Here is a 24884-nt window from a genome sequence, read left to right on the forward strand (position 1 = left end):
AAGCCATCGCAAAAAAAAGAATAGCAACAAGAGGACCCTTTACTCATGTCTTGTTGTCACCCTATGTGTGTGTGTGTCTGCGTTCTTTGGCATGCATGCATGATGTTCCATAATGTGTAACCTAACTATCTACCTCTTCCCCTAATAATTGATTTTTCTTCCAATTTCCGCCCCGGTGCTGGTGCCGAAGGAAGAAGAAACGAGCACAAGTGTAAGGCCCGGAACAAATTGACCGCCCGTGGATGGCGTTTGTCGGTGGCGCCATCTTTTGGGGTTTGTTTTTGTGTGTTGAGGAATTTGTTGGCATCCGTCGCTGATAGAACTGGAAGAAAGGGGATAGATGGATTTTCTTTAAAAATGATTTCAAATGAGGTGTTTAACAAATAGAAATTTCTAAAGTATTTTTAAGTTCAGAAAGTTAAGGAAATTCTAGCTGAAAAATTAGAGATTTTTTACATGTATTTTTTGTTTTTTTTTTGTTGTAAATTTGGAAAAAAAAATAAGTACAAAGAAACACAACTAAATTTGCCGATTTTTTAATCAATAAAAATAATTTCAAAATCCGCCCGCTTTTCTTTGTTTCTAGTAGAGGTGGGCAAAAAAAGAGCGAGCCGCTCAAAGAGCCGGTTCATTAAAAAGAGCGAACGAACCATGGCTCCCAAAAAATGAACCGCGGTTCTTTTTTAAACTCCGGTCTATTGCAAGAACCGTTCCAAAATGGAATAATTTTTAAACCTGTTATAAATATAATTTATTGAATTTCTATCAAATTGTAGTGTTAAATTTGTTTTTGAGAATTGATAATACAATTTCAAATATTTCAACGCTAATAAAAAAATAATCCCAACATTGTCCCTTAATGTATTTTTTCAAGTACTTTATGATTAAACGACATTTTCAGAGCTGATATTTCATTGGAGAGTCTATAGCAACTTTCTTATCAATATATATTGAAAGACTCTCAATAGAATTGATGTCAATCTGTGAACACCACTTGATAGTTTTCAAGCTTATATTTTCAGTTTCCAACTGTTTTTTTTAAATTCCAAAAGTAAATGTTTTTTAAAACTAAATGAAGAAACTTTTTTATTGCATTCATCGTACATTAAAGTATTCCCCGAATAAAAATTTGAGCATTTCAAATTGCCTAACTTGTAAATTATTAGCAAAAATCTACTAAATAGCTTCGAGATTTAGGAAAAAATAAACCCTCTTGGCCGAATAAACTTCAGCGTTTATAGACTTTATTTATCAAATCAGAATGTAGAAAAGAGTTAACAGTATATTTACTCTTAATATAATATCATCATGAGTTCAATTTTGGCAGTGCCATTTTAAAATTAATAGAAATTTCTCCAAAGTCCTCGATTTAAGTAGAGTTGGGCAAAAAAAGAGCGAGCCGCTCAAAGAGCTGATTCACTGAAAAGAGCAAAAGAACCGTGGCTCACAAAAAAAGAACCGCGGTTCTTTTATAAACTTCGGTCTTTTGAAAGAACCGGCCCAAGATGGCATGATTTATGTTATAAATATAATTTATTGGACTTCAAAAAAAAAAAAAAAAGTATTAAATTTGTTTTTGAGAATTCAAAATGCAATTTCAAATATTTCAATGCCTATTAAAAACAAAAAAAAAATTTTTTTTTAAACAACATGAAAATATTTTCCACTTTACAACTGATTATAAATTAAAGTATTACCGGAATACAAATTTGAGCATTTCTAATTGCATAATATTATCAAAAATCTTCTGAATAGTTTAGAGATTTTGGAAAAAAAATCCTTCTGTCCAAATCGACTTTAGCGTTTATAGACTTTATCGATTAAATCAGAATGTAGAAAAGAGTTCACAGAATGTTTTCTCCATACAAAATATCAGCATTAGTTTAATTCTTGCAGAAATAAACGCAATTTTAAAATCAATAGCAATTTTTACAACATCCTGGATTTAAGTTTGGATGCCATTCAATTACTCGATTGTTAGGTTCGAGTCGAAATCTTGACATAGAGACCGCCAAGACCTTTGGGTTTCCAGGACATTTTCTCGTTTTCAGTTTTAATTTTTTTTATCAAATAATTTGTAAAAGTCCAGTGTGAAATAACTTTTAAAATCACGAAACGAAACTATTGGCACTACGCCCCCCGGGGCATGGCCTTCCTCTAACGTGGGATTTCTGCTCCAGCGCCTCTGACGAGACAGGAGAAACCGGGACCGACGTTTTACTTCACCATCCGATAGAAGCTCAGTGGATAAGGCGGGAATCGAACCCGCGTCTCATAGCATCATCGGGATCGGCAGCCGAAGCCGCTACCCCTGCGCCACGAGACCCACAATAAAATCACACGATTCTTAAAAAAAACATTTCGATCAAACATTTCGAACAATAAAATCACACGATTCTTAAAAAAAACATTTCGATCAAATATTTGAAAAAGAGCGAAAGAGCCGTTCAAAAGAGCGGATATTTTTAATGAGCGAACGAAAATGAGCGGCTCCTTAAAAATAGCGATTTTGCCCACCTCTAGTTTCAAGGGACACCAACCCGTAACTTTTGAGTCATAGAAAAATACGGAAAACAATTGCTATCGAGTTATATATATTTTAAATACTTACTCCAAATATTTAATATAACACTTTTTCATTTTAGTCTTTATAAAAAAAATCAATATATATTTTCGAAGAGATCAGAAAATTTAAAAAATGTTGAATTTGTTTAGATTGCAAATTGAATTATTAATTGCAGGAGTTAGACATTTTTGAACTTTTCGAATTACATAAATATTTTCACAGAGGGACACAATTTTAAAAAATCGAAAAGGTGAAATGTTTAGTTAAAATCAAACTTCGTGTGGCTATATCTCGAAAACGACGCACTTAAACGTTAAAAAAAGTAAGATTTTTACTTTCCAAAAATCACCTTTGAAAAATCAAAACACGACTGCAACATTTTTTTTCCGTACATCTCTATGGATCTTGTTGCAAGATTTTGTCCCTGAATTAAAACATTTCTTTTAAAAAATTATTAGATACGGATTTTGGGAAATTGATTTTTTGTACAAAAAATTATTTAAAAATCGACAAAAACAGGATCGTGTACCTATTTTTACAAAACAGTCCTCATTAATATCGCAACTTTGTCGAGGATACCAAATCGATCAGAAAATTTCTCCAAAAGATACAGATTTTCGAATATTTCCTTTTGTGGTCAAGGGAAGAAACCCACAAAATTTTAGTCAATTAAAAAAATACACAAAACTGGCCGATTCCATGACAAATTGCTCAGCTAATTACATGATCTCGAAGTATGGAGTGTAAGGTGTTGTTTTGCTATGTATTATTTATTAGATGTTGACTCGGTCGCAGCACCTAAGATGACCTAAAAAAATAAGTTTTATGAATAAAAAATAGCTTATTTTGTTTAATGTTCAAAATATGTTGGAACTATTGAAAAATCCATTGCTGTCTGCGCAGCTATTTCTTTTCTTGGTTTTTGAAGGGACTCCGACTCCGACTCCAAAAAATATTTTTTTTTTGTATTTTTCAATCCTACTAAAACTTTGGGATGCCCAAAGAAGCCATTTTGCATTATTCGTTTGTCCATATAATTTTCCAGCAGCTGTCCTTGAAATAAAAATTATAAAAATTCAAAAATCTGTATCTTTTGAAGGAATTTTTTGATCGATTCGGTTTCTTGGGCAAAGTTCTAGGTATGGAGAATGCCAACTTTTCAGAAAATTCCAGGTTGTGCAAAAATCTTTGACCGAATTATGATTTTTTCAATCAATACTGATTTTTTCAAAAAATCGAAATATTAGTCGCAAAAATTTTTCAGCTTCATTTTTCAATGTAAAATCAAATTTGCAATCAAAAATTACTTCAGTTCAATTTTGATAAACTGCACCGTTTTCAAGTTAAAGTCATTTTTAGGTAACTTGTTTGAAAATAGTCGCAGTTTTTCACTTTTTTAAAGTAGAGCACATGTTTGTCCACTTTTGAAAAAATATTTTTGAAAAGCTGAGAAAATTCTCTATATTTTGCTTTTTTGAACTTTGTTGATACGTACGACCCTTAGTTGCTCAAATATTGCCATGCAAGTGACCAAGACTAACATTTTAAAAGGGCGTAATATTGAATGTTTTGACCTTTTGAAATGTTAGCCTTGATTTGATTTTTTTGGAAATATTGTTTTCGAAAAGATCGGAAAAATTTCACGAATGTTTCATTTTTTAACATTGAAAATTGGACCATTAATTGCTGAGATATCGACATTAGAAAAGGGTGAATTGTTTGGGTCAGACTTAAAAAACATCAATTTTCCTGTTTTTGAAACTTTGCATGGCAATATCTCAGCAACTAATGGTCGTATCAACAAAGTTCAAAAAAGCAAAATATGTAGAATTTTCTCAACTTTTCAAAAATATTTTTTCAAAAGTGGGCAAACATGTGCATTTATTAAAAAAAAACTGCGACTATTTTGAAAAAAGTTACCTAAAAATGGATTTATCTTGAAAACGGCGCACTTTATCAAAATTCCACTTAAGTACTTTTTGATTGCAAATTTGATTTTACATCGAAAAATGAAGTTGAAAAATTTTTGCAACCAATATTTCGATTTTTTGAAAAAAATAGTATTGATTATAAAATTCATAACTCGGTCAAAGATTTTTTGCACAACCTAGAATTTTCGGAAAAGTTGGCATTTGATGTCCTCTAAAACATATCAAAAAATAAAAAAAAATAAAAATAGTGTTTTTTTGTAAATCAAGTTTTAGCGACAAAAAGTTAAATAAAAAAACACCAAATTTTTTTTACCGTGTATTATTTTTTTCCAGTGTAGTCCGTATCCATACCTACAACTTTGCCGAAGACACCAAATCGATCAAAAAATTCCTTCAAAAGATACAGATTTTTGAATTTTCATACATCATTTTTGTATGGGCAGCTGCCAAACTTGTATAGAAAATTATATGGACAAAGGGAGCGTTCTTTTATTACGTAACGCAGGGGAGGGAGGGGGGGGGGGTCGGAGGTCGTGTTACGCTCCATACATAATTTTCAAAATTAAAAAAAAAAATTCAAAATTTTCAAAATTATTAGAGTTTTTAAAATTTGTATAGAAATTTTGTTACGAGGGGGGGGGGGAGGGGGAAAGGGGGCTAAAAATCCGATTTTTTGCGTTACGTAATAAAAGAATGCTCCCAAACTAATGATGCAGAATGGCTTCTTTGGGCATATTGAAAGCACCACAAAAGTTTCAGCCGGATTAAAAAATACCAAAATTAAAATTCTAAAAAAAAAACGATGTCGCAGAGAATTGTCATATGCTTTGTAGGTGAACTATACCCTTTCTCAGCCTATTTCTATTATCGGCCTATCAGCACTTTGATCATGAATTACAGCTTATATAAAGTGTTTTTGACTGTTCCAAAGTAATAAATAGCTCAAATAAAAGTGAGCAAGCAACTCTCCATTGTTGAAACATCTGAAAATGTTGATTTAATAGCTGAAGTTCAGTTTGCTGCCGAAGGGGAGAATAAATTGCTTCATGCAATCAACGCCAAAACAACACGCAGCATCCACAAGCCAAACCAGCTTTCAACGAGTTCCCAAAGCTAGGAAGGACTGAACTGCTCGCGTTCCCCTGTTCTCGTTCTCACTGTATCTACCTACTGCACACAATCCTACAAGTCTAAAATGTTTCACTGACCGTCGCGAGCTCGTAATTTCTTATTTTATTAATCGAACTGTTTATGTTTTGGTTTCTTACTTGTTTTTTTTTTTCCTCCACTTTTCAGTTGCAGCATCCACTCGAGCCCGAGGCGATGAAGCTGCTCGGCGGGCACGACGACGGGGGCGGACGGGGGGCGGCACCGATCCGGTCACAGGACGACGCCGCGGTCGGGTACGTGTTCCAGCGGCACCCGAACGAGACCGAGTTCAACCAGTTCGCCCAGAAGCAGTCCCGGTGGGCGTCCGGCGATGACGCCATTATCGACGTGAGTACTAGTGCCGGTGTGCCTTGTGAGCGGCGTTGCTAAGAAAAGTGTTTTTTTTTGTTACCTTCGCAGAACCAAGACAAGTGGAAGTACAACCCAACGCTGACGAACCACAGCACCGGAGGGCTGCTTCCGCCGCCGACCATCTCGTCCGTCACGAAGCACCAGGTCCACCAGCAGCACCAACAGCATCAGCACGCCAACGCCGTGGCCCAGCAGCAACAACAACAGCAGCAGCAGCAGCAGCAACAACAGCTTCAACAGCACCAGCAGCAACTCTCGATGATGAACCATCCGTCGCAGCAGCACCAGCAGCTGGCGAACCACCTGGCCAGCCACCACCAGAACCATCTCAACCAGACAATGCTCAACCACACGGCCGCGGCCGCCGCTGCCGCCGCCATGGGCAACGTGCCCACGATGCAGATGCAGATGCAGGGCGCGGCCGGCATGTACGACCACCTGCACCCGCCGAACGTGAACGTCAACGGGGTCGTCCAGAAGCCGCCGGGGCCGCCCGGCCAGGAGCAGCTCGTGTATCTCGGGGGCGGCGCGCAGCAGTACGGCGTGCTGGCGCCCCAGAACCAGTACATTGCACGGAACAACGCCGCGGTGAGTGTGGGTTAACAATAGCAGCAGCAGCAGCAGCAGTGACCTCAACCTGGTGGCTGGGTTGGGGTGAAAATTGGCCCCAGCGCACGGGCCCCCAATAGCGAACAGATTAATGTTTGATTGAGTTTGCTCTACTTTTGCTCTTCTACGATGGGGGGGAAGGAGGCAACGATTGTGGTGTGGGAGATGGGAGGTTCGAAAGCTGCAGACAGCTGCTGCGGCGGTGTTGTCCCCATTTTTGGGGGCCGCGCGGAATACGATACAATGACCGTGGGTTACCGTATTTTTTGGCAAAGGCTCCCTCGCTATCTGCAGTAGATGTCCAAATAAATAGCAGTCAACTATGCTGTAAGCGACCAATGCCCCTCATATTACCTGTTAAGCTCTTTAAATGTCTACTCCAAAGTGGGAAGCAGCAAACCCAGCCGGTCGCTACCCGGTTTGACGACTGGGTTCCCACCCCAGACGAATGTTGTCTCACCTGCTCTGTACGTACTCTGTGTGTGAGTACGCGCGGTTGACGACTCTTGGCCGGCCTTGACTGTGGTGCTTGCGCGCCGCTGTCCAGCTCTTATCGAGGTTTTTTCTTCTTCTTTTTCTCTTGCCCCACGTTTTGCGAGCTTCTTTTTTGTACGTGTGCTTCCTTTTCTAGTCGCGTTCGTTCCAAGTTGTCTGTGCTCTAGCTGGGACTGTGAACTCCTTCGCAGCGACCTTCTCGAGCCGAGTTGTTCTTGCTGGTGTCTTTGGCCATACATGGAGCATATCTAGCGGTAGCCGGTTCTGAGAAGACCTCCGTAATCGCATGCAACGCCTCAAATAATTAGGAATCGCTCGTTCTACTTTCACCCGACTTGTGCTGATCAACATCGCGTATTGCTGCTGCGCCGAACAGCGGCAATTATAAATTTGAAATTCAAATGCTAATTTAATTATTTTTATTTTTGCGGAGACCACTCTTCCAGAACACGCCGACACTTGGCTGCTTGGCGCAGAGCTTTGGCGGAGATTCTCCCCTTCTCCAATTTGGTGCGAATGAACGTGAGCTCTTTTTCCGGTTGCTGGATTGAAGAAATCTCCTGTAATTCAACCAATCCAATGTATCTAGCTGGCTGAAATATCGAACCCGAAGTAAATTTATGGGAATAATTCTCGTTTTTTTTTCGCAGATCGAATTTTTAATTTCTTTTAGTTTTTGTCACAAATGTCAAAGATGGCCATAAAAAATGGGTATGCAAATGTATAAAAATCTTGAAAACTAATTTTCGGATCAGTTTGGTGTCTTCAGCAAAATGTTAACACTACAAAATTTTTTTTTTTCATTGCACTATTTATTGTTGGTTTCAAAAAAAATGTTTTAATATTTTAGATTACAATACTTGTTCACTGATCTAAGATTTACGAGGAGATAATCAATGCATTTTTTTATTATAGTGGAAATAAAATAACTAATATTTTTTTTCTAGAGCTTACCCATTTGAAACTTCTTTGCATGTGCCTCAAAATTTCTTTTAAAACAATTTTACCCCTTGATCATTTTGCTTTGTTATTGTTTGCTGACATTTGACTGCTTTTTAAATGCGCATTAGCTGTAGCCAGTTATTTAGTACTGATTTATGTCAAGAAAGAAGCAAAATTAGACAATTGTATGATTCAGATTATTTTTTTTGTTTTTTTTTTAATCGTTTAAAAAATTATTTATTTTTTTGGTTTTTAAGTATTTTAACACAGTGTAAAACAAAAGAAAATTGTTGAATTTTTTTTCTCTCAGCTATTTGAAAATATTTTTCGCAGAGATGATCAAGAATAGACTCTATTTTTAAATTTGAAAAAGACACATCTTTCGTCAGATTTAACATAACTTGGAAGCGGTGCTTTGCATCAAATATCCACAAAAGCCCACTCAAAAATTATTTTTGGAAAACAATCGTTTTCCTAACTTTTCAAAATTCACTATTTGTTAAAAAAATCTTGTTCCGCATGCACTGCAGCTTAAAAGTTGGAACTTTTTGTCCATTAAATCATTTCAAAAAAAAAAAAAAATATCGATGGGGCTAAAGTTTCGCAAAATTATATTTTTGTTGTTAAAAATGAAATGAACTCATGTTTTTTTCTGAAAAGTCCTACACCATTGCTAAAGAAACAAAATCGATCAGACCTTTCCCATGGAGGTATTAGACTTTGACAAACAAACAATTTCACACTTTTTAACAGTTTGCCTGCATTTGTTTGCAGAAACGTCAGCCTGCATTCATTTTGCTTTGCTTGCGAGGTTGGCAAACTGTCAAACACGAAAAAGTTTGCGAGTGTGTCTGTCATAGTCCAGTACCTCCTTCACTTTTGGACACTTTTTTTGTAAACAAGCTAAACAGTGCTTGAAAATATTTGTTTAAGACTGTAACAGAATCGGAGACTAACATTTCAAAAGGGCATATAAGCTCTGTAAACGAAGAGCGTGTCCCACTCACTCAAATTGTGGGGTGAATAGAGCGTAAAATTTTTCGTTTCCCGGGAAATTTACAATCATTCCGGGAATTCCCTCAATTCAAGTTGAAGTATATATTGTCTTAACTTGATGTAAAGTGGAACATTTTTTTTGAAATGTGCTAAAATTATAAATATTTGAAAGAACTCAATTACAATTTAGGGGAAATTCTCGTATGTTTGGCAGGTTAAGCAATCGCTCCTAACTCCATCCAATTTGCTGATTTTCACTATTTAAACAACTAATTTTGCAAAACTTTTGATAGAAACTTGCTTGCTCACTTCTTATTATTGAGCTATTTATCACTCGATTTCAGTTGAAAACGCTTTTAATTAGCTTTAATTGAACGTTCTGACCTGCCAACATTAGAGGCACGCTGGAATTAGATGCTGTTCCCCTACGTAAGGTTTTTACATATTTTTTTCGTCTTAATTCTTTTGCCCCTTCCTGCCAAAGCAAAATTAAGATTTTTTAGTGTTTGTGTTTACTTCAATCAAATTAAATGACAATTGACAGAAAAACGTTCAATTTTTTGCCTTTTTGAAATGTTATGCTTGATTTTTTTTAAATTATTGTTTTCGAAAAAATCGGAAAATTTCACAAATGTTTCATAATTTAACATTGAAAATCGAACCATTAGTTGCTGAGATATCGACGTATCGAAATATCGAAACATAAATTTTCCTGTTTTTAAACCTTTACATGGCAATATCTCAGCAACTAAATGTCGTATCAACAAAGCAAAATATAAAGAATTTTCTCCGCATTTCAATTTTTTTTTCAAAGGTGAACAAACACTAATTTTAAAAATATGATAAACTGCAGCTATTTAAAAAAAAAAAACTTAAAAATTGCTATAACTTGAAAACGGTTCACTTTATCAAAATTTCACTGAAGTACTTTTTGATTGCAAATTCGGTTCTACATCATAAAATGAAATTGAAAAGTTTGTGCGACCAATATTACAATTTATTGAAAAAATCAGTATTGATTCGAAAAATCATAACTCGGTCAAAGATTTTTTGCCCGTTCTGGAAATATCTGAAAAGTTGGCAGTTGATGTCCCCTGAAACATATCAGAATATTAAAAATGTCTTCGTTTTGCAAATCAAGTTTTAGTCACAAAAAGTGTGATTAAAAATCACAAAAAAATAACCTTGTATCATTTTTTCAGTGTAATTCTTATCCATAGTTACAACTTTGTCGAAGACACCAAACCGATCAAAAATCAAATTTTCAAGAAAAAAAAAATGATCGTTTTGGAAGAATTGTTAGCTACTGAATAATTTGAACGCTTATAGTGGGGGCTATCCATAAACCACATAGACATTTTAGAATCGAGGTGTTGCTTGAAATTTTGTTAAATATTTATTATCGCGGACTTTCTTTAATATAAAACAATGTACACTTGTTCCGTTGTACTTCAACTCTGCTCGTCCAAGGACGAGCTCACCTTTATTAAGTATTTCCATGTCGGTAGATCAACTACCTCCCTAGTATTATAATTGACTACCTATCGACTTAACTTCATTTTATCTCCTAGATTTAGTCATTGCGTTTACCTGTTGACGTACATAAGTTTTATTGTCTTATATCGCCAAACAGAGATGGTAAATATGGGAAAAAGGGCGTGTTGTGGTTCAGGCCACAACAATTTACAAAAAAAAGCAAAAAAACTACGCGCTTTATGGACGGTTCGGTGACTGTTAGACAATTCAGTTCCCAAAAAATCGGGATATCGTGGAGAATTTCCCTTGTCCCCAAGTCTCGAAGCGAAGCAAAGTTAAACCAGATTTGGAACAGATTCAATTGAATAAACCTTGGTTTAGTAATTTGGCCGATTTACTTAATTTAATTAAACAAGTTAACCAGCTCTGGTAGTCATTCTTATGAAAACAATAACCAAAACTGAGAAATTAACATGTTTTTTAAATATTGACAGTTTAGATCTATAAGATTCAAAAACGGGTCAAAATCAGTTCAATGCTGCTTGCACTGGTTGATCGTTGTCGTGGTTATTTGAAAAAAAAAACATGTTTTGAATGAATCGTATCACAGAAAAAAAAGTAGTAATCCAGCTGCGTGTAAAAGGCCTGGGTGTAAAGTAAATGTTGCATTATTTTATGAAATTATATGTAATATTACACCCTGAAATATGTAGCCCATTAGTATGGGAAACCTACTTGTCCGAAATGTCAAGCTCATATATGGGTTTATCCTTTTCATTCCTCATCGGTCTGATGGCCGAGCGGGCTAAGGCGCCAGTTCGTACTGTTGGTGCTGGGTTTGAATCCCGTCGCTTGCAACTTTTTTTTTGTGTTTACAAAACTTTAAGTGTCTTTTTGACGAAGGTGATGTGCATGCTTTTGCATGCGATTTTACCATCGGATTTTTTGCTGTGTAACCTTTCCCTCAATGGGAAAGGCAAAAGTTGCGAATCGTAGAATTGCAACAAAAGACCAGAAATTGTATAAAGTAAGGCATTGCTATTGCTCACCACAAGCTAATTACACCACCGATCAACCGGTAGAAGAGACTGTTCTACCTTGAGACGGTAGATGGTCTGTCATGGTCCCCCGCCATTACCATTACTGCTCAAATTCTCACGCCACCGATCTCTTGAAGCTCATCTTCCATTGCCATTTTGTAGGTCGCCGCAGAGCGTTTTGTTTCACGGGCTTCGCCGGCCGGTAATTATTGATCACCGGCAGAAAACTTTTCTTTCCGCCTTTGGCTCTCTTTTCCTCTCTGTTTCATCTTCCATCCTTGAATGCAAAATTGGTCACTGCCGCAGCTGCTTTCCCCTTTTGTCTTAATTCGATGACGTCAAATGTAGGGGAAAAAGGGGGATTGTCACCACACATGCTCAATAACTATTGTTTTGTTTGGTGTCTTCCACAGATTAACACGTCGGCCACGAAGAAGCTGTGGGAGAAGGGCGGTGGCAGCAGCAACGACGTCAAGGTGGCCACCGGAGCGGGCGCGACCGGGCCGCTGGCACCGCTCCAGCTGCACGGCAGCACCGACCACCAGGTGTGGCGCGACTCGACGTGGTCCACGCAGGGCGACGCGATCCTGGCCTCGCGGCGCATCTTCCCGCACGCACCGGACACGAACCCGACCGGGTCGACGGGGATTTTGAGGTGAGTTCAAGGTTAAACACTCTTAGTAACATCAAAATATCTAAATTTGTTTACTTCTTTTTTAGCCCACGAGACTCGACGGGTGGCCTCGGCGTCAAGATGGTCGAGTACGTACTGGGCGGATCGCCCACGAACAAGGAGAGCCCGCTTGCTAGCCTAGAACCTCGATTTAAGGGATTGAAATTCGATGATAATGACAAGGTGAGGAACGTTGGACTTTGCCAAGTTTGTTGGACGATGTTTTATCTATTATATATACTTGATGAGATTAAATTAAAACATTTAATAAATATAAATGCATCGTTTGATCAGATCTGGTCGAATAGAACTTAAACTTGAAGAAGTGTTACTCTATCAACGACCATTTCCAGCATTTTTTGCTATTCAAATCAGTTTGTTTTCTTCGGAAGCTCCAGGTCATGTAAAATCTTACGTAGGATTTTGCTTATTCTGATCATTGCCCAGGATTTTGTTTTGCTAAAAAGTCGAACAGCAAAAAATATCCATCTGTAAAGAGTAAAATGACAAAAAATATTTTAACACCTAAACTAACAATCATAAAAAGTTACCATGCTCGTTGGACTCGTTAGATGCGGATAAACCTTAAAAAAATACTGTTCACCTTCAGATTCGGTTTGAAAATGTACAATTGGAAAATTCACTTTTTTTTCTGCCGATTTCCGTTTTCTGCCACATAAGCTGAACTGTCGATTTTTACCGCTTTTTTGTTCTTGGATCATTTTATTTTTTCAACAGAATATCTATTCCTGCTATTGAGCTTTTCAGCCGAACCCGGACAGACGGTAATAACAAAATTCATGCCATTTCAATAACAAATACTGTTGAAATAACAGAAAATGTTATGGAATCTTCTTGAAAAATATGTTTTTACAAAAGAGTTTAATAACAGTTTATGTTATCATAACAAAATTTGTTTTTGGACTAATATTGGTTGAAAGCCAAAACAACTTGGGAATAACATTTTTTGTTATAGAAGAGTTGTTAAAATAACAAAAAATAATAAACAAAGATTTGTTCAAAGAATAACTAAAACTGTTATTAGTCTTTGAATACAATAACAATCCAATAACAACAAAAAAATAACGACGAATAACAAATCCTTTTATAAATAACATAAAATGTTATTGGCCTAGTATTTTCAAACATCAAAAAATGTTATTCCCAAGATGTTTCCGTCTGCCTGGGAATGGTTTTTTCTGACATTTGTTTATTTTTCATTCTGATCAAAATCTGACGAGTTAACAATTCCAGGCACTTTGGCGAATGATATTGCGCTGACTATTATGCATTTTTTTCTGTTAAATCTGCCTTTTGATTTATCTGCCGAATGGTCATTTCTGTTTTTTATTTAATGGAAATCTGCCGAATGATCATGAAAATCGATGAAAATCGTCCGAAGGACAATTTCTTCCAGTTTAATTTTTCTGTCATTTCAATCGATCGGCCTTCCAATTTGCTAACGACCCGGGCAGACGGTAATAACAAAATTCATGCCATTTCAATAACAAATATTGTTAAAATAACAGAAATTATTATGGAATCTTCTTGAAAAATCCATTTTTGCATAAGGGTTTAATAACAGTATATGTTATCATAACAAAATTTGTTATTGGTCTGATATTGGTTGTAAGCCAAAACAACTTTGGAATAACATTTTTTTGTTATGGAAGAATACCTGAAACTGTTATTGGGTTGATCGGATTAGCTTTTAAAATAACAAAAAATAATAACAAAGTTTTGTTCGAAGAATAACTAAAAATGTTATTAATCTGTTATTACAATAACAATCCAATAACAAAATAATCATAACGTCGACTAACAAATCTTGTTATAAATAACATAAAATGTTATTGGCCTAGTATTTTCAAACATCAAAAAATGTTATTTCCAAGTTATTTCCGTCTGCTCGGGGAATGATTTTCTGCCTCTCTACAATTTCTGATTTTGGTCATTCTCCGCCAAGTTTTTCTTGCATTTTTTGTCTGTTTAGAGTCCATTTCTGTTTTATTTGAAAATTAATCTGCCGAATTAGCATGTCTGCCTTGAACAATTTTGTTTTCGATGGGACTCAGCTATTACGTTAATAATATAAATTTTTACTGCAAACTAACTATTTCTGCCATTTTATTTGGTCTTCCAACTGATCTGTTCTGCTGTTTCTTTATTTTGCGAATCGATGGGAATCAGCGGTTACAAAATCTGTTGCAATGGGAATCTGCCGAAGTTTATTTTTCCTGCTATATGAATTATCCGGCCCTCCAATTTGATAGCGATTGATTTTTTGACTCATTGTCTGCTCTAAAATAAATGAGCTCATTTTTCTGCCATTGTGTTTTCTGCCTTTTTTAATTTTTCGATTCGATAGGAATTAGCTGAATTATCATTTTCGACGTTCCTTAATGTTTCGATTCGATGAAAATTTGGGGTTGAGATTTCCAAAAATGTGCCCACGTGGTTTATGGATGGTCCTTTTCTCAATTTTGTGATTCGTTGGGAATCTGCCGAAGCAGTATAAATCGTAAAAAAAGGTGTTGCAATGGGAGTTCGAGTACAGTACAGTTTCTGCCATTTATTTCTGCTGTTTTCTGCCATTTACTATGCATTTTTCGTAGAATAACTAATTCTGCTATTTAATTTTTTTTGGCTAACAGTAATTTATGTTGTTACATTACTTTTCAATACGTTATATTTCGATTTGATAGAATTCTGCCGAATCGATTTCTGCTTTTTCAATAGGAATCTGCCGAAGTACAGTTTCGGAAGCGATGAAGCTTTTTTCGGTTACTTGTATTAGAATTTGAAAGACAAAATCAAATGGCAGAAACGGTTATTCAGACACAATTGAATGGCAGTAATATTTATTCTACTATAAAATTATTCATAGTTAATGGCAGAAAATTATATTCGACAGTAATTTATGTATGCCGAAGTACAATTTCTGCTGTTTATTTTTCTGCCTTATATCATTCGGCTCTCCAGTTTGGTGGCTGCTGAATGACAACTTCTGCCGTGAACAAATCTGCCGAGTAGTTCTTACTGCCTTAGTCTACCCAATGGCATGTTTTATTATAATAATCTGCCGAAGTGCCATTCTGCCGAATAAATAAGTTTATCCGATGGAACCTGCCGAATCTTTTATTATAATAATTGTCTAATTTTTGTCGTTACTTTTTCTGCCATAATTTTGCTTGCATAACCTGCCAATTGGTAATTTCTGACATTTCTGTCGTTAAAAAAGATTTAGGAATCTGCCGTTAAAACGTCATTGCTTCTTTAGTATTACTTCTGGGTGATCTATTTTAGTTCTGCCAAACAACTCTTTCTGCCCTTGTCTGCCGAATGGTGCCTTCCATTTATTTGATTCCAATAATATGTAATTTGTTTTTTTATTCATCTGCTGAATGGGCATTTCTGCCGTTTAGGGATTTTACATTTCTGTGTTTCAATTATTCTATTCATGTTGGCAGGTTCCTGCCATTTTACGATTCGGCCTTTAAATTGTTAGAAAAAATGATTTTCTGCCCTACGAAATACCTATTGCTGCAAGGTGGTGTTAATGTTGCTAACATGACTAGAAAGGCAGAGAGCACTGTTGGAATGTTTTTCACTCAACCTTAACTGTCGTCTGACTTTTTCTGAAAAATAATCTTTAAATTTTTGGAACGATCTTCATATTGCCGAGTTTGGAAAGATTTAGAAATATTTAGAAAAAATAAAGCTGAAGCAAATGTGCGTAAGCGAAGTCGGCAGAAACCATTTGAGAAGCTATCCCAGATACAGATGAAAAAATAAAAAACAGAAAACAGAAAGAATCAAGATTCGAGCTGGAGATCCTCAAATTTCTTTTAAGTTTTACACACAAATTGTCGCAAAATCTGGAACTTGTTTAGCGAATCAATATTTAGACTGTAAGTAAGCTTCGTAAGTTACGTAAATCTTATCTTAATTTGGTGCAAAATTCATGTGTAGTGTCCATAATACTAATTAAAATTTTCCTCTTTCCTTTTCAGACATCTGACGATAAAGATAAAGCCAACTCGCCATTCGAATCGAACGGTTTGAAAAAGGAGGAAGTGAACTCGACAAACGGAGTTGTGATCGTGAACGGAATTGATGACGACAAGGGATTTAAGTAAGTCTTTCAAGATTCCTTTTGGTGAAAGATTTCTCACTAACGGCAAATTCCCACTTTCCAGTCGCACTCCCGGCTCCCGCCAGCCATCGCCCGCGGAGGAGCAAATGCCGCGCGGCTCCACCCTGCTGGACGCGCCGTCCCACCACGGGTCCGGCTTCCCGCAGCACCCGTCGCTGCACCACATGCTCGGTTCGGCGGCGGCCGCAGCGGCTGCTGCTGCCGCAGTCGGCGCCGGTGCCGCCGGCGGAGCGAACGACGTGGCCCAGCAGGCGGCAGCCGCCGCGCTCGGCTCGTACCACCCCCAGATGATTAACCAGATGAGCCAGATGAGCCAGCTCAGCCAGATGAACCAGATGAACCAGCTGAACCAGATGCAGAGCCACGTGATGAACGGCGTGGGCGGGATCCCGCAGATTACGCAGGTGGGTTGCGGGTTGGGCGATCCGCGTCTGTTGACTTTGCTAAAAGAATAGTGTTTTGATTCCGTTTTAGAGCCAAATGGTTAGTCAACCCGGCCAGGGTCCGAACCAGATTGAGTCTCCTGCGAATCTGCTCCAGCAGCCGCATAACTTCGACGTACAGGTAGGTGTTGCATGTTTTCTTTCATTAGTCGCCAAACAAAAGCACAAATGACAAATATCACAAACGAAGCGAACGAACGAGGGTTGCAATCCTGGATAATTGGGACAGCGCGAATGGCATGTTGCTGAAACACGAATCAGCTGTTTCGAAGACGTTCTGCGCATGTGCTCACCTGTTGATCACAGAAAACATTGAAAGCCAGATGGCAGCACAAGCGATGAGAAGAGTTCCACGCCAAACAACACATATGTGTCAAAATTTGTATTTTCACTTAATTTCTGCGGAATACCAACGTGACTGGCTTAATTTTACTAGTTAAATATTGCTTATTGCGAGATAAAATCACTTTTCTCCTACGCTATGACTGACAGGAGGTTACAGCCGCCGAACTACCGCTTTGTAAAAATCAGCAGGTTGAAATGAAATTCAGCGTCAGTTTGCCTGCCAACCTGATTTGTTTTGAATATTTTCCAAAAAGTCAACAGAAAACTCAAGGCTACCTTTGACAACAGCCAAAAATTTGTTCTGTGGCTGTCATGCGGCCATTCTTCTGCGGTAATATCAGCGCGCGTGGACTCTAATTATTAACGCCCGCGATAATACTAAAAATACATTTAGAAACCATTGTTTTAATTTGAAACCCCTATTTCTAAAGAGATGAGCCATTACTATAGCACAGCCGCTTGGAAGGCACGTCGGCGTTTTTTTTTTGCGAATGATATGTATTCGAGGGTTGTCACCACCTAATACCCAGGACTGGAATAACCTGTATCTGCATAACCCAAGCCTGATATAAATTATATTTTCCCATAATTTCGCTGCCGGTCAGCGGGTATTGGATTGGACCACACACACACATCCCCTTAAAAGTACTGTATACAACATTATTTACAGCAACGTTTGACTATTTTTACAATCACATTAATGCAAGATTGGGTCCGTAATTTCGACAATTTTGGAATAGGAAATAAAGACACTAACTTCCTGAGTTGCCGGCACCCTTTCTTGTTTTTGTAAGAGAGCATTTTTTTTTTAATTTCATAACGCACCCTTATCTCTCTTGTAGATAACTGCACATACAAATTTATTTTTTTGAAAACAATAAAATTCCAGCAATTTTCAATCTTTAATAATGAGGCTTTCTTTGTTTTTTTGTTTTCCTCTTTTCTGCATTATTTGATAAAATTTGATGTAATATTACAACCAGAAATATGTAGCCAACCAGTACGGGAATCCTACTTGACCCAAATTTCAGGTTCAAAAGGCGTTTAACCTTTCCATACTCAACTGGTCTGATAGCAGAGCGGGCTAAGGCGCCAGTCCTCTCTGTTGGTACTGGGTTTGAATTCCGTCGACTGCAACTTTTTGTGTGTGAATAGAAAAACAGTACATGACTTTTTCGCACAAGGTAATGTGCCTGCTTTTGCATGCGATTTTACCATCGGATTTTTTGCTGTGTAAGGCAAAAGTTCCAAAAATAATGTTTACATGTAAAAAGTCTCAAAAATTCATATTTCCGATTATTTATTAAATCCTTTCTAAAGATTATTTACTCATGAATGTTTCATAAATATATTTCATTACTTAAGTGAGTTGAAGACGATTGAAGTTTAAAGTTTTGCCATGCGCAAAGCGAACCGTCAAACTTTGTGAGCGTTTTTCTCAAAATACCGAGTTGATATGCGGGCGCCACGATAGCTCGAGATGGACTAAATTAACTGAAATCTGGAGTGAGGACTTTCAAGACATATCTCGTGTGCATAACGAAGCACGATTTTGAAAATTAGGTTTTAAAAAAACAACAAACATCAAAAACTGTTGATTTTTTTTTATATGAAAAGCAGAAAAATATTTTTATCTTTTTTTGAAATAAACTTTTTATGAATCGGCCTTCGTCATGCACACGGGACCCGTTTAGTGAGTCTTCACCAAAATGTTGAGCTGATTTGGTCAACGTAGTGTTGAGATATCGTGGCACCCGTTTTTTTTGAAACTGCTAACTTAAAATAGCTATATCTCGGCAATGGTACATCCAAATGTCTTCATATTTATTTTGTTAATAGATGAAAAATTATATTTTAATGCCCTAAAAACAAATTTAAAAAATATTTAGTGTATACTCATACAAACCCTTTACATTTTTGCCAATTTACATGTATGTAACCCCTTAATATCGGACGAGAATGAAAAAAATATTAAAAACACAAGTTTCATAAATCTAAAATTCAGGATCAATTCGAATCGTTTTGCATCTTTCGATAAAGTTGCTGAGACTTTCTTTCAAGAATCTTACACTTGTACATATTTGGACGGGATCTGCGCCACCTGCCGACGGAATCCTGAAGTTTTCTCCATTGTTTTGCCTTTTTTTCAAACAAATATCAATACTCAACAGCGACCCCCCCCCCACCAAACCTTATCCGATTTGACACAAAACTAGCTCAAAAACGAAAAAGGTGACCTCGAAGAGTTCTCCTTGGGACAAACCATAAACCCCGTGGACACTTTTTGCCTTCCTCACCTAACTGAGGAAAGGCTATAAAATCACTCGAAAAACGAAATTCTTAATTTGACCTCCTAGACCCACCTTCATGTATACTTATCGACTCAGAATCACATTCTGAGCAAATGTGTGTGTGTGTGGTGGGATGTTGATAAAAAAAATTTGCACTGGATTATCTCGGCACTGGCTGAACCGATTTGAACCGTTTTGTTGTCATTCGATCCGTCTTGGGGTTCCATAAGTCGCTATTAAAAATTATAAAGTTTAGTAAAGTACTTCAAAAGTTATGCTTAAAAAACGATTCTAACAAAAGTCCAGAAGATTGTAAAAAGGGTGGTTTTTGTAAGAAACCCCGTGATGTTATACATTTTTGGAAAAGTATTCGAAAGACCTTTGCAACGAGTTCAAAAGATTGAAGATCTGAAAATCCTATCAAAAGTTATATGCACTTAAGTCTTATTTATGCACTTTTTAGAAGTCGGATCTCATATATTTCGATGAAAAGTTTGTCCGGATCTATCATGCGACCTGTCGATGGATAGGTGATCAGAAGACCTTTCCAAAGAGTTCAAAAGATTGAAGATCTGACAACCCTATCAAAAGTTATGCGCACTTAAGTGTTATTTATGCACTTTTTAGAGGCATATATATTAGGGTGGGTACGTTTTTCAAAAAGTTCTCGGATCAAGTTTTAGTATGGTTCCCCTTGTAGGGCATGCCCATAGGGACTTTCATACCAAATATCAGCTCATTTGGTTGTAAACTGGCTGCGCGCATCAGGGTTAAAGTTTACATGGGAATTACTATGGGAAAATTGGACTTTTGGTTCAAGCGCTCCTACAGGTCTGGGAAAATAACGCGCCAACTTCTGGTATGGTCAGGCCTATGCGGAATGGTCTGGAGAACAATTTCCCGAAAAGAGCATATGGATTCGTTGTCCCTAGACCTGGCGCATCGGCAAACAATCCGATGTCTCCGGAATCAACGGTTTTTCCTCAAAAAGCATCAAATTTTCCTTAGCATGCTATGAAAGCTTGATGCACACCGCGACGCCATAGTCAGGTAGCTACCACGTGGGTGAGAAACGGCTGGAATATACAATTGCAAACTTTCTTTTAACTAGAAAATGATCATTGCGAGCAATCCTGATATTATTCAGTCGAATTCTGAATCTTTGCATAGCAAATTTGTATTTTTTTTGCAAATTTTTCATCCACGTGGTAGCTGCCTGACGTATGGCGTCGCGGTGTTCATTAAGTTTTCATAGCATGCTAAGGAAAATTTGATGCTTTTACAGGGAAAACCGTTGATTCCGGAGACATCGGATTGTTTGCCGATGCGCCAGGTCTAGGGACAACGAATCCATTTGCTCTCTTCGGTAAATTGTTCTCCAGACCATTCCCCATAGGCCTGACCATACCAGAAGTTGGCGCGTGATTTTCTCAGACCTGTAGGAGCGCTTGAACAAAAAGTCCAATTTTCCCATAGTAATTCCCATTTAAACTTTAATCCTGATGCGCGCAGCCAGTTTACAACCAAATGAGCTGATATTTGGCATGAAAGTCCCTATGGGCATGCCCTACAAGGGGAACCATACTAAAACTTGATCCGAGAACTTTTTGAAAAACGTACCCACCCTAATATATATATTTCGATGAAAACGTTGTCTGGATCTATCATGCGACCTGTCATTGGATAGGTAACCAAAAGACCTTTCCAACGAGTTCAGTAGAATGCAGATCTGACAACCCTATCAAAAGTTATAAGCACATAACTGCCGTTCTACGCATAATTGTCCCATGTCAGTTTTTGACGATTTTGACTTTATGCCATTTTTAAGTTAAGTCTGATGTGTACTTTAAGAAAAACACATAAAATCTGGTACTTTGTTCGGAAACTCATCAAAAACAGCACCAAGTCTGTTTGTCCCATCGTTGAACTTCTACGCATAATTGTCCCACCAAGTATTTTCTTACACGGAATCATTAGTTTTACTAAGCATTATGCCTTGTTTGCCTGATGTATAGCAAGAGAATCACAAATAAGGGTGATAAACTGCTAACTGGGGCGATTAGGGACACATAGGGTGAATAGGAACCCACGGGACAATTATGCGTAGAAACACAGAAATCGGTCGAAAAATTTCAATCGCGTTTTTCTCAGTTGCACTTTTTTGAACATGGGACAATTATGCGTAGAACGGCAGATAAGTGCCCTGAATTATGAAGATTTGACTACCCAATCTGATGGTATGAATAATCAATCAAGTTGATAGAACACTGAAAGGTCCGCCCTTTTGTATATATTTTGGACAGCATTACCCTCTAAATGTGAGGAAGGCAACACCACCTAAGGGTGGATTAAGTAACGTTTTTTAAATCTATTTGTTTTCTAAGGATAGGAAGTGTTACAATTCAACAAGGCTGAGTTCTTTTTTTAAGAACATCCAGTATTTTTAGATCTTAGTCAAACAAAGAAAGCTCTTCAAAGCTAACATTGTACCGTTTGAAGGTGAGCAAAGGACACCCATGCAGCACCATAAACTTTCATTTACTCTGCGCTATCGTTCACCTATGTACGTACGTACACACAGGAGGACACACGGTCCGTGATGGGCAACCATCACGACACACGTGTGGTGTGGTGCATGTGTGCTAGCCGAGGTGGGGAGCAGGAACGGCTGGTCGTTTGGTTGACAATGATGACGACAATGTCAACAAATATAACTCTATCACGTTCGATAATGACACTGACGAGGGGCGATCTACAGCCGGGGTGCAACCCCCGGACTGGACAGTTGAATAATGTGGGTCGCGACAACTAATGATTATTGCTGATGGGTTCCAACCCCTCTGCCCCACCCCCAAAGCCATTAACACGGGCGCACCCCGTTCTGCGCTGCACCTTGCCACACGAAACATCCTGTGTGGATGCCGCCATCCATAACGTAATCTTGCCCCAAGTGCCGATAGTTTCTGGAAAGTCATTCCGCCACAGACGGTGTCCTTGCAGCGGGTGTCTTTAAGGGGGATAGCAGCAGAGTTGGGAAATAAAAAAGAGGGGGGTTTCCTTTGATTTTATTGCTTGCAACACCACCACCCCCTCGCACGATGTGTGATGATGGTTGTTTTCGGCTTCTTTCACGAGGGGGATTTCACTTGTCCCGAAAAAAAAAAACGATTCTCCGATGGGGCGTGAAGCAATCGCACGGTGCGACTCCCATTAACTGCTCCGGGTATCGATATGGGGGTCCGGTCGTTATTTGGAACATATTCGTTTTATGCAAAACTAAAAGCGGGGGGCTGGCATGTATGTAAATGTGAATCACCTCCCCCGTCCTCCCTTCAGGAATGTTTTTATGTGTCCCGGTGTGTGTTACGCCATGGACACCATCACTTTTTTTTTGTGTGTGGGGAGAGTCGTACATTGCGCGCAAATAGTAATAATAATGATTGTAGTCTCGAACCACCTCCCCCGAAAAACCTGCTCTATTTGAATATGTATGATGATATTTTTGTTGTGAATTTGGGTTACACGGGCACAGCCGTGTGTGTGTGTGTTTTGGGTGGGAGGATGCGGGTACGAAACTATTTTGTTATTTTCCCCCCTATGAACACTTGGTGCTGTAACAAAGATAGTGTGAATCGATGAGGGTTGAGTGTCATTATCAATTCGGTGGGGTTCGGTTTGAGGGAGTGTGGGTCTCGTGGCGCAGGGGTAGCGGCTTCGGCTGCCGATCCCGATGATGCTATGAGACGCGGGTTCGATTCCCGCCTTATCCACTGAGCTTCTATCGGATGGTGAAGTAAAACGTCGGTCCCGGTTTCTCCTGTCTCGTCAGAGGCGCTGGAGCAGAAATCCCACGTTAGAGGAAGGCCATGCCCCGGGGGGCGTAGTGCCAATAGTTTCGTTTCGTTTTTAAGGCGAGTATTCATCAGTGCTTGATTTCGTATTTTTTTCTTTCAAAAATGGAATCAAACACTAACTTTTGACGCATAAATTTTCCTTAAGACTCTTAGAATTTTAAGAATTTGTTTTTTTTTATTGCGGTTAATTCAAATAATTTGCAATAATTCCAAAGGAGAGTAAAAGTTTTCTTATCTAATCTTAACTAACACAAACGCAGCAAGTTTGATGAAAGCATGCTGGAACGTCTCTTGATAAGATTATGCCCAAGCTCTTTTCTTGTCAATATTGATAATTGCAGTTAGAGCGTCCAATTTCCCGGGGTTACAAAATTCCTGGGAACGGGAAATTTTCAGCAAATTTCCCGGGAAATTTGAAATTTATCAAAAATTATTCTGATCCTGGCTCTGAATAATATTTTGCAACAAAATTTAAAGAGTACCAATCTTAAATAGTTAAAACAAGTTCAAAAACATTCAACATTAAGATAGTATATATTTTTTCAAAATGTATAAGGATAATTCTCCACCAACTCACACGAAATCGGAAAAAGTTGCCCCGACCCCTCTTCGATTTTCGTGAAACTTTGCTCTTAGGGTTAATTTTGGTCCCTGATCACGAATCCGAGGTCCATTTTTCGATATCTCGTGACGGTGGGCGGTACGACCCCCTTCATTTTTCTGGTTTTTTACTAAGACACGTTTTTCAGTGATTTGTAGCTCGCAACCGTGAAGAGATAGAAATTTGATGTCAAAGGGACTTATGTGTAAAATTAGACGCCAGATTTGATGGCGTACTGAAAATTCCGAAAAAACGTATTTTTGATCAATAAAAGTTAAAAAATAGTTTTATAATCGCTGCCATTTCCCGTTACTCAACTGTCAAAAATCGTGAGACATGTCATTTTATGGGAAATCTAATGTACTTTTCGAATCTAAAATAACCCAGAAGGGTCATTTTTCATTTAGAACAAAAAATTTCATTTTAAAATTACGTGTTTGTTCTAACTTTGCAGGGTTACATTTTAGAGTGTAACAATGTTCTACAAAGTTGTAGAGCAGACAAAACAAAAATTTTGATATATAACTCGTGAAGAATACATGCAAACCTACTGAAAAACGTGTCTTAGTAAAAAACCAGAAAAATGAAAGGGGTCGTACCGCCCCACCGTCACGAGATATCGAAAAATGGACCTCGGATTCGTGATCAGGGACCAAAATTACCCCTTAGAGCGAAGTTTCACGCAAATCGAAGATGGGTCGTGGCAACTGCTGTGTGAGTTGGCGGAGAATTACCCATAAGCATCTTTTAATTCGTTCAAATAATCAAAAAATAATGACAGTGAGTTAACCATAAAATTGCATATACATTTGTGATAAATTATTTAAAATAGATAAATTAGTTGAAATGAGAAAAAAAACATGCAGAAAATTTGTTTTTCTTGGCAAATATTTTTTTCAGAACAAATCTTACTGGTTTGAGGTCATGAATAAAAAGCATTGAAAT

General features: G+C 37.8%; 1 protein-coding gene across 3 annotated transcripts in view; it reads left to right on the plus strand.

Annotated features, from left to right (window-relative positions):
- Nucleotides 1-24884, plus strand: part of LOC120417494 (maternal protein pumilio-like) — a 242128-nt gene that overhangs the window by 20041 nt on the left and 197203 nt on the right. For all 3 annotated transcript variants that reach the window (XM_052709635.1, XM_039579569.2, XM_039579570.2), the window contains 7 exons: nt 5794-5994; nt 6067-6606; nt 11990-12231; nt 12297-12432; nt 16263-16384; nt 16449-16809; nt 16880-16969. In XM_052709635.1, the coding sequence (XP_052565595.1) occupies nt 5794-5994; nt 6067-6606; nt 11990-12231; nt 12297-12432; nt 16263-16384; nt 16449-16809; nt 16880-16969 (1692 nt within the window). The remainder of the gene's footprint in view (nt 1-5793; nt 5995-6066; nt 6607-11989; nt 12232-12296; nt 12433-16262; nt 16385-16448; nt 16810-16879; nt 16970-24884) is intronic.

Source organism: Culex pipiens, chromosome 3 (genome assembly GCF_016801865.2).
Source record: "Culex pipiens pallens isolate TS chromosome 3, TS_CPP_V2, whole genome shotgun sequence".
Classification (NCBI taxonomy): domain Eukaryota; kingdom Metazoa; phylum Arthropoda; class Insecta; order Diptera; family Culicidae; genus Culex; species Culex pipiens.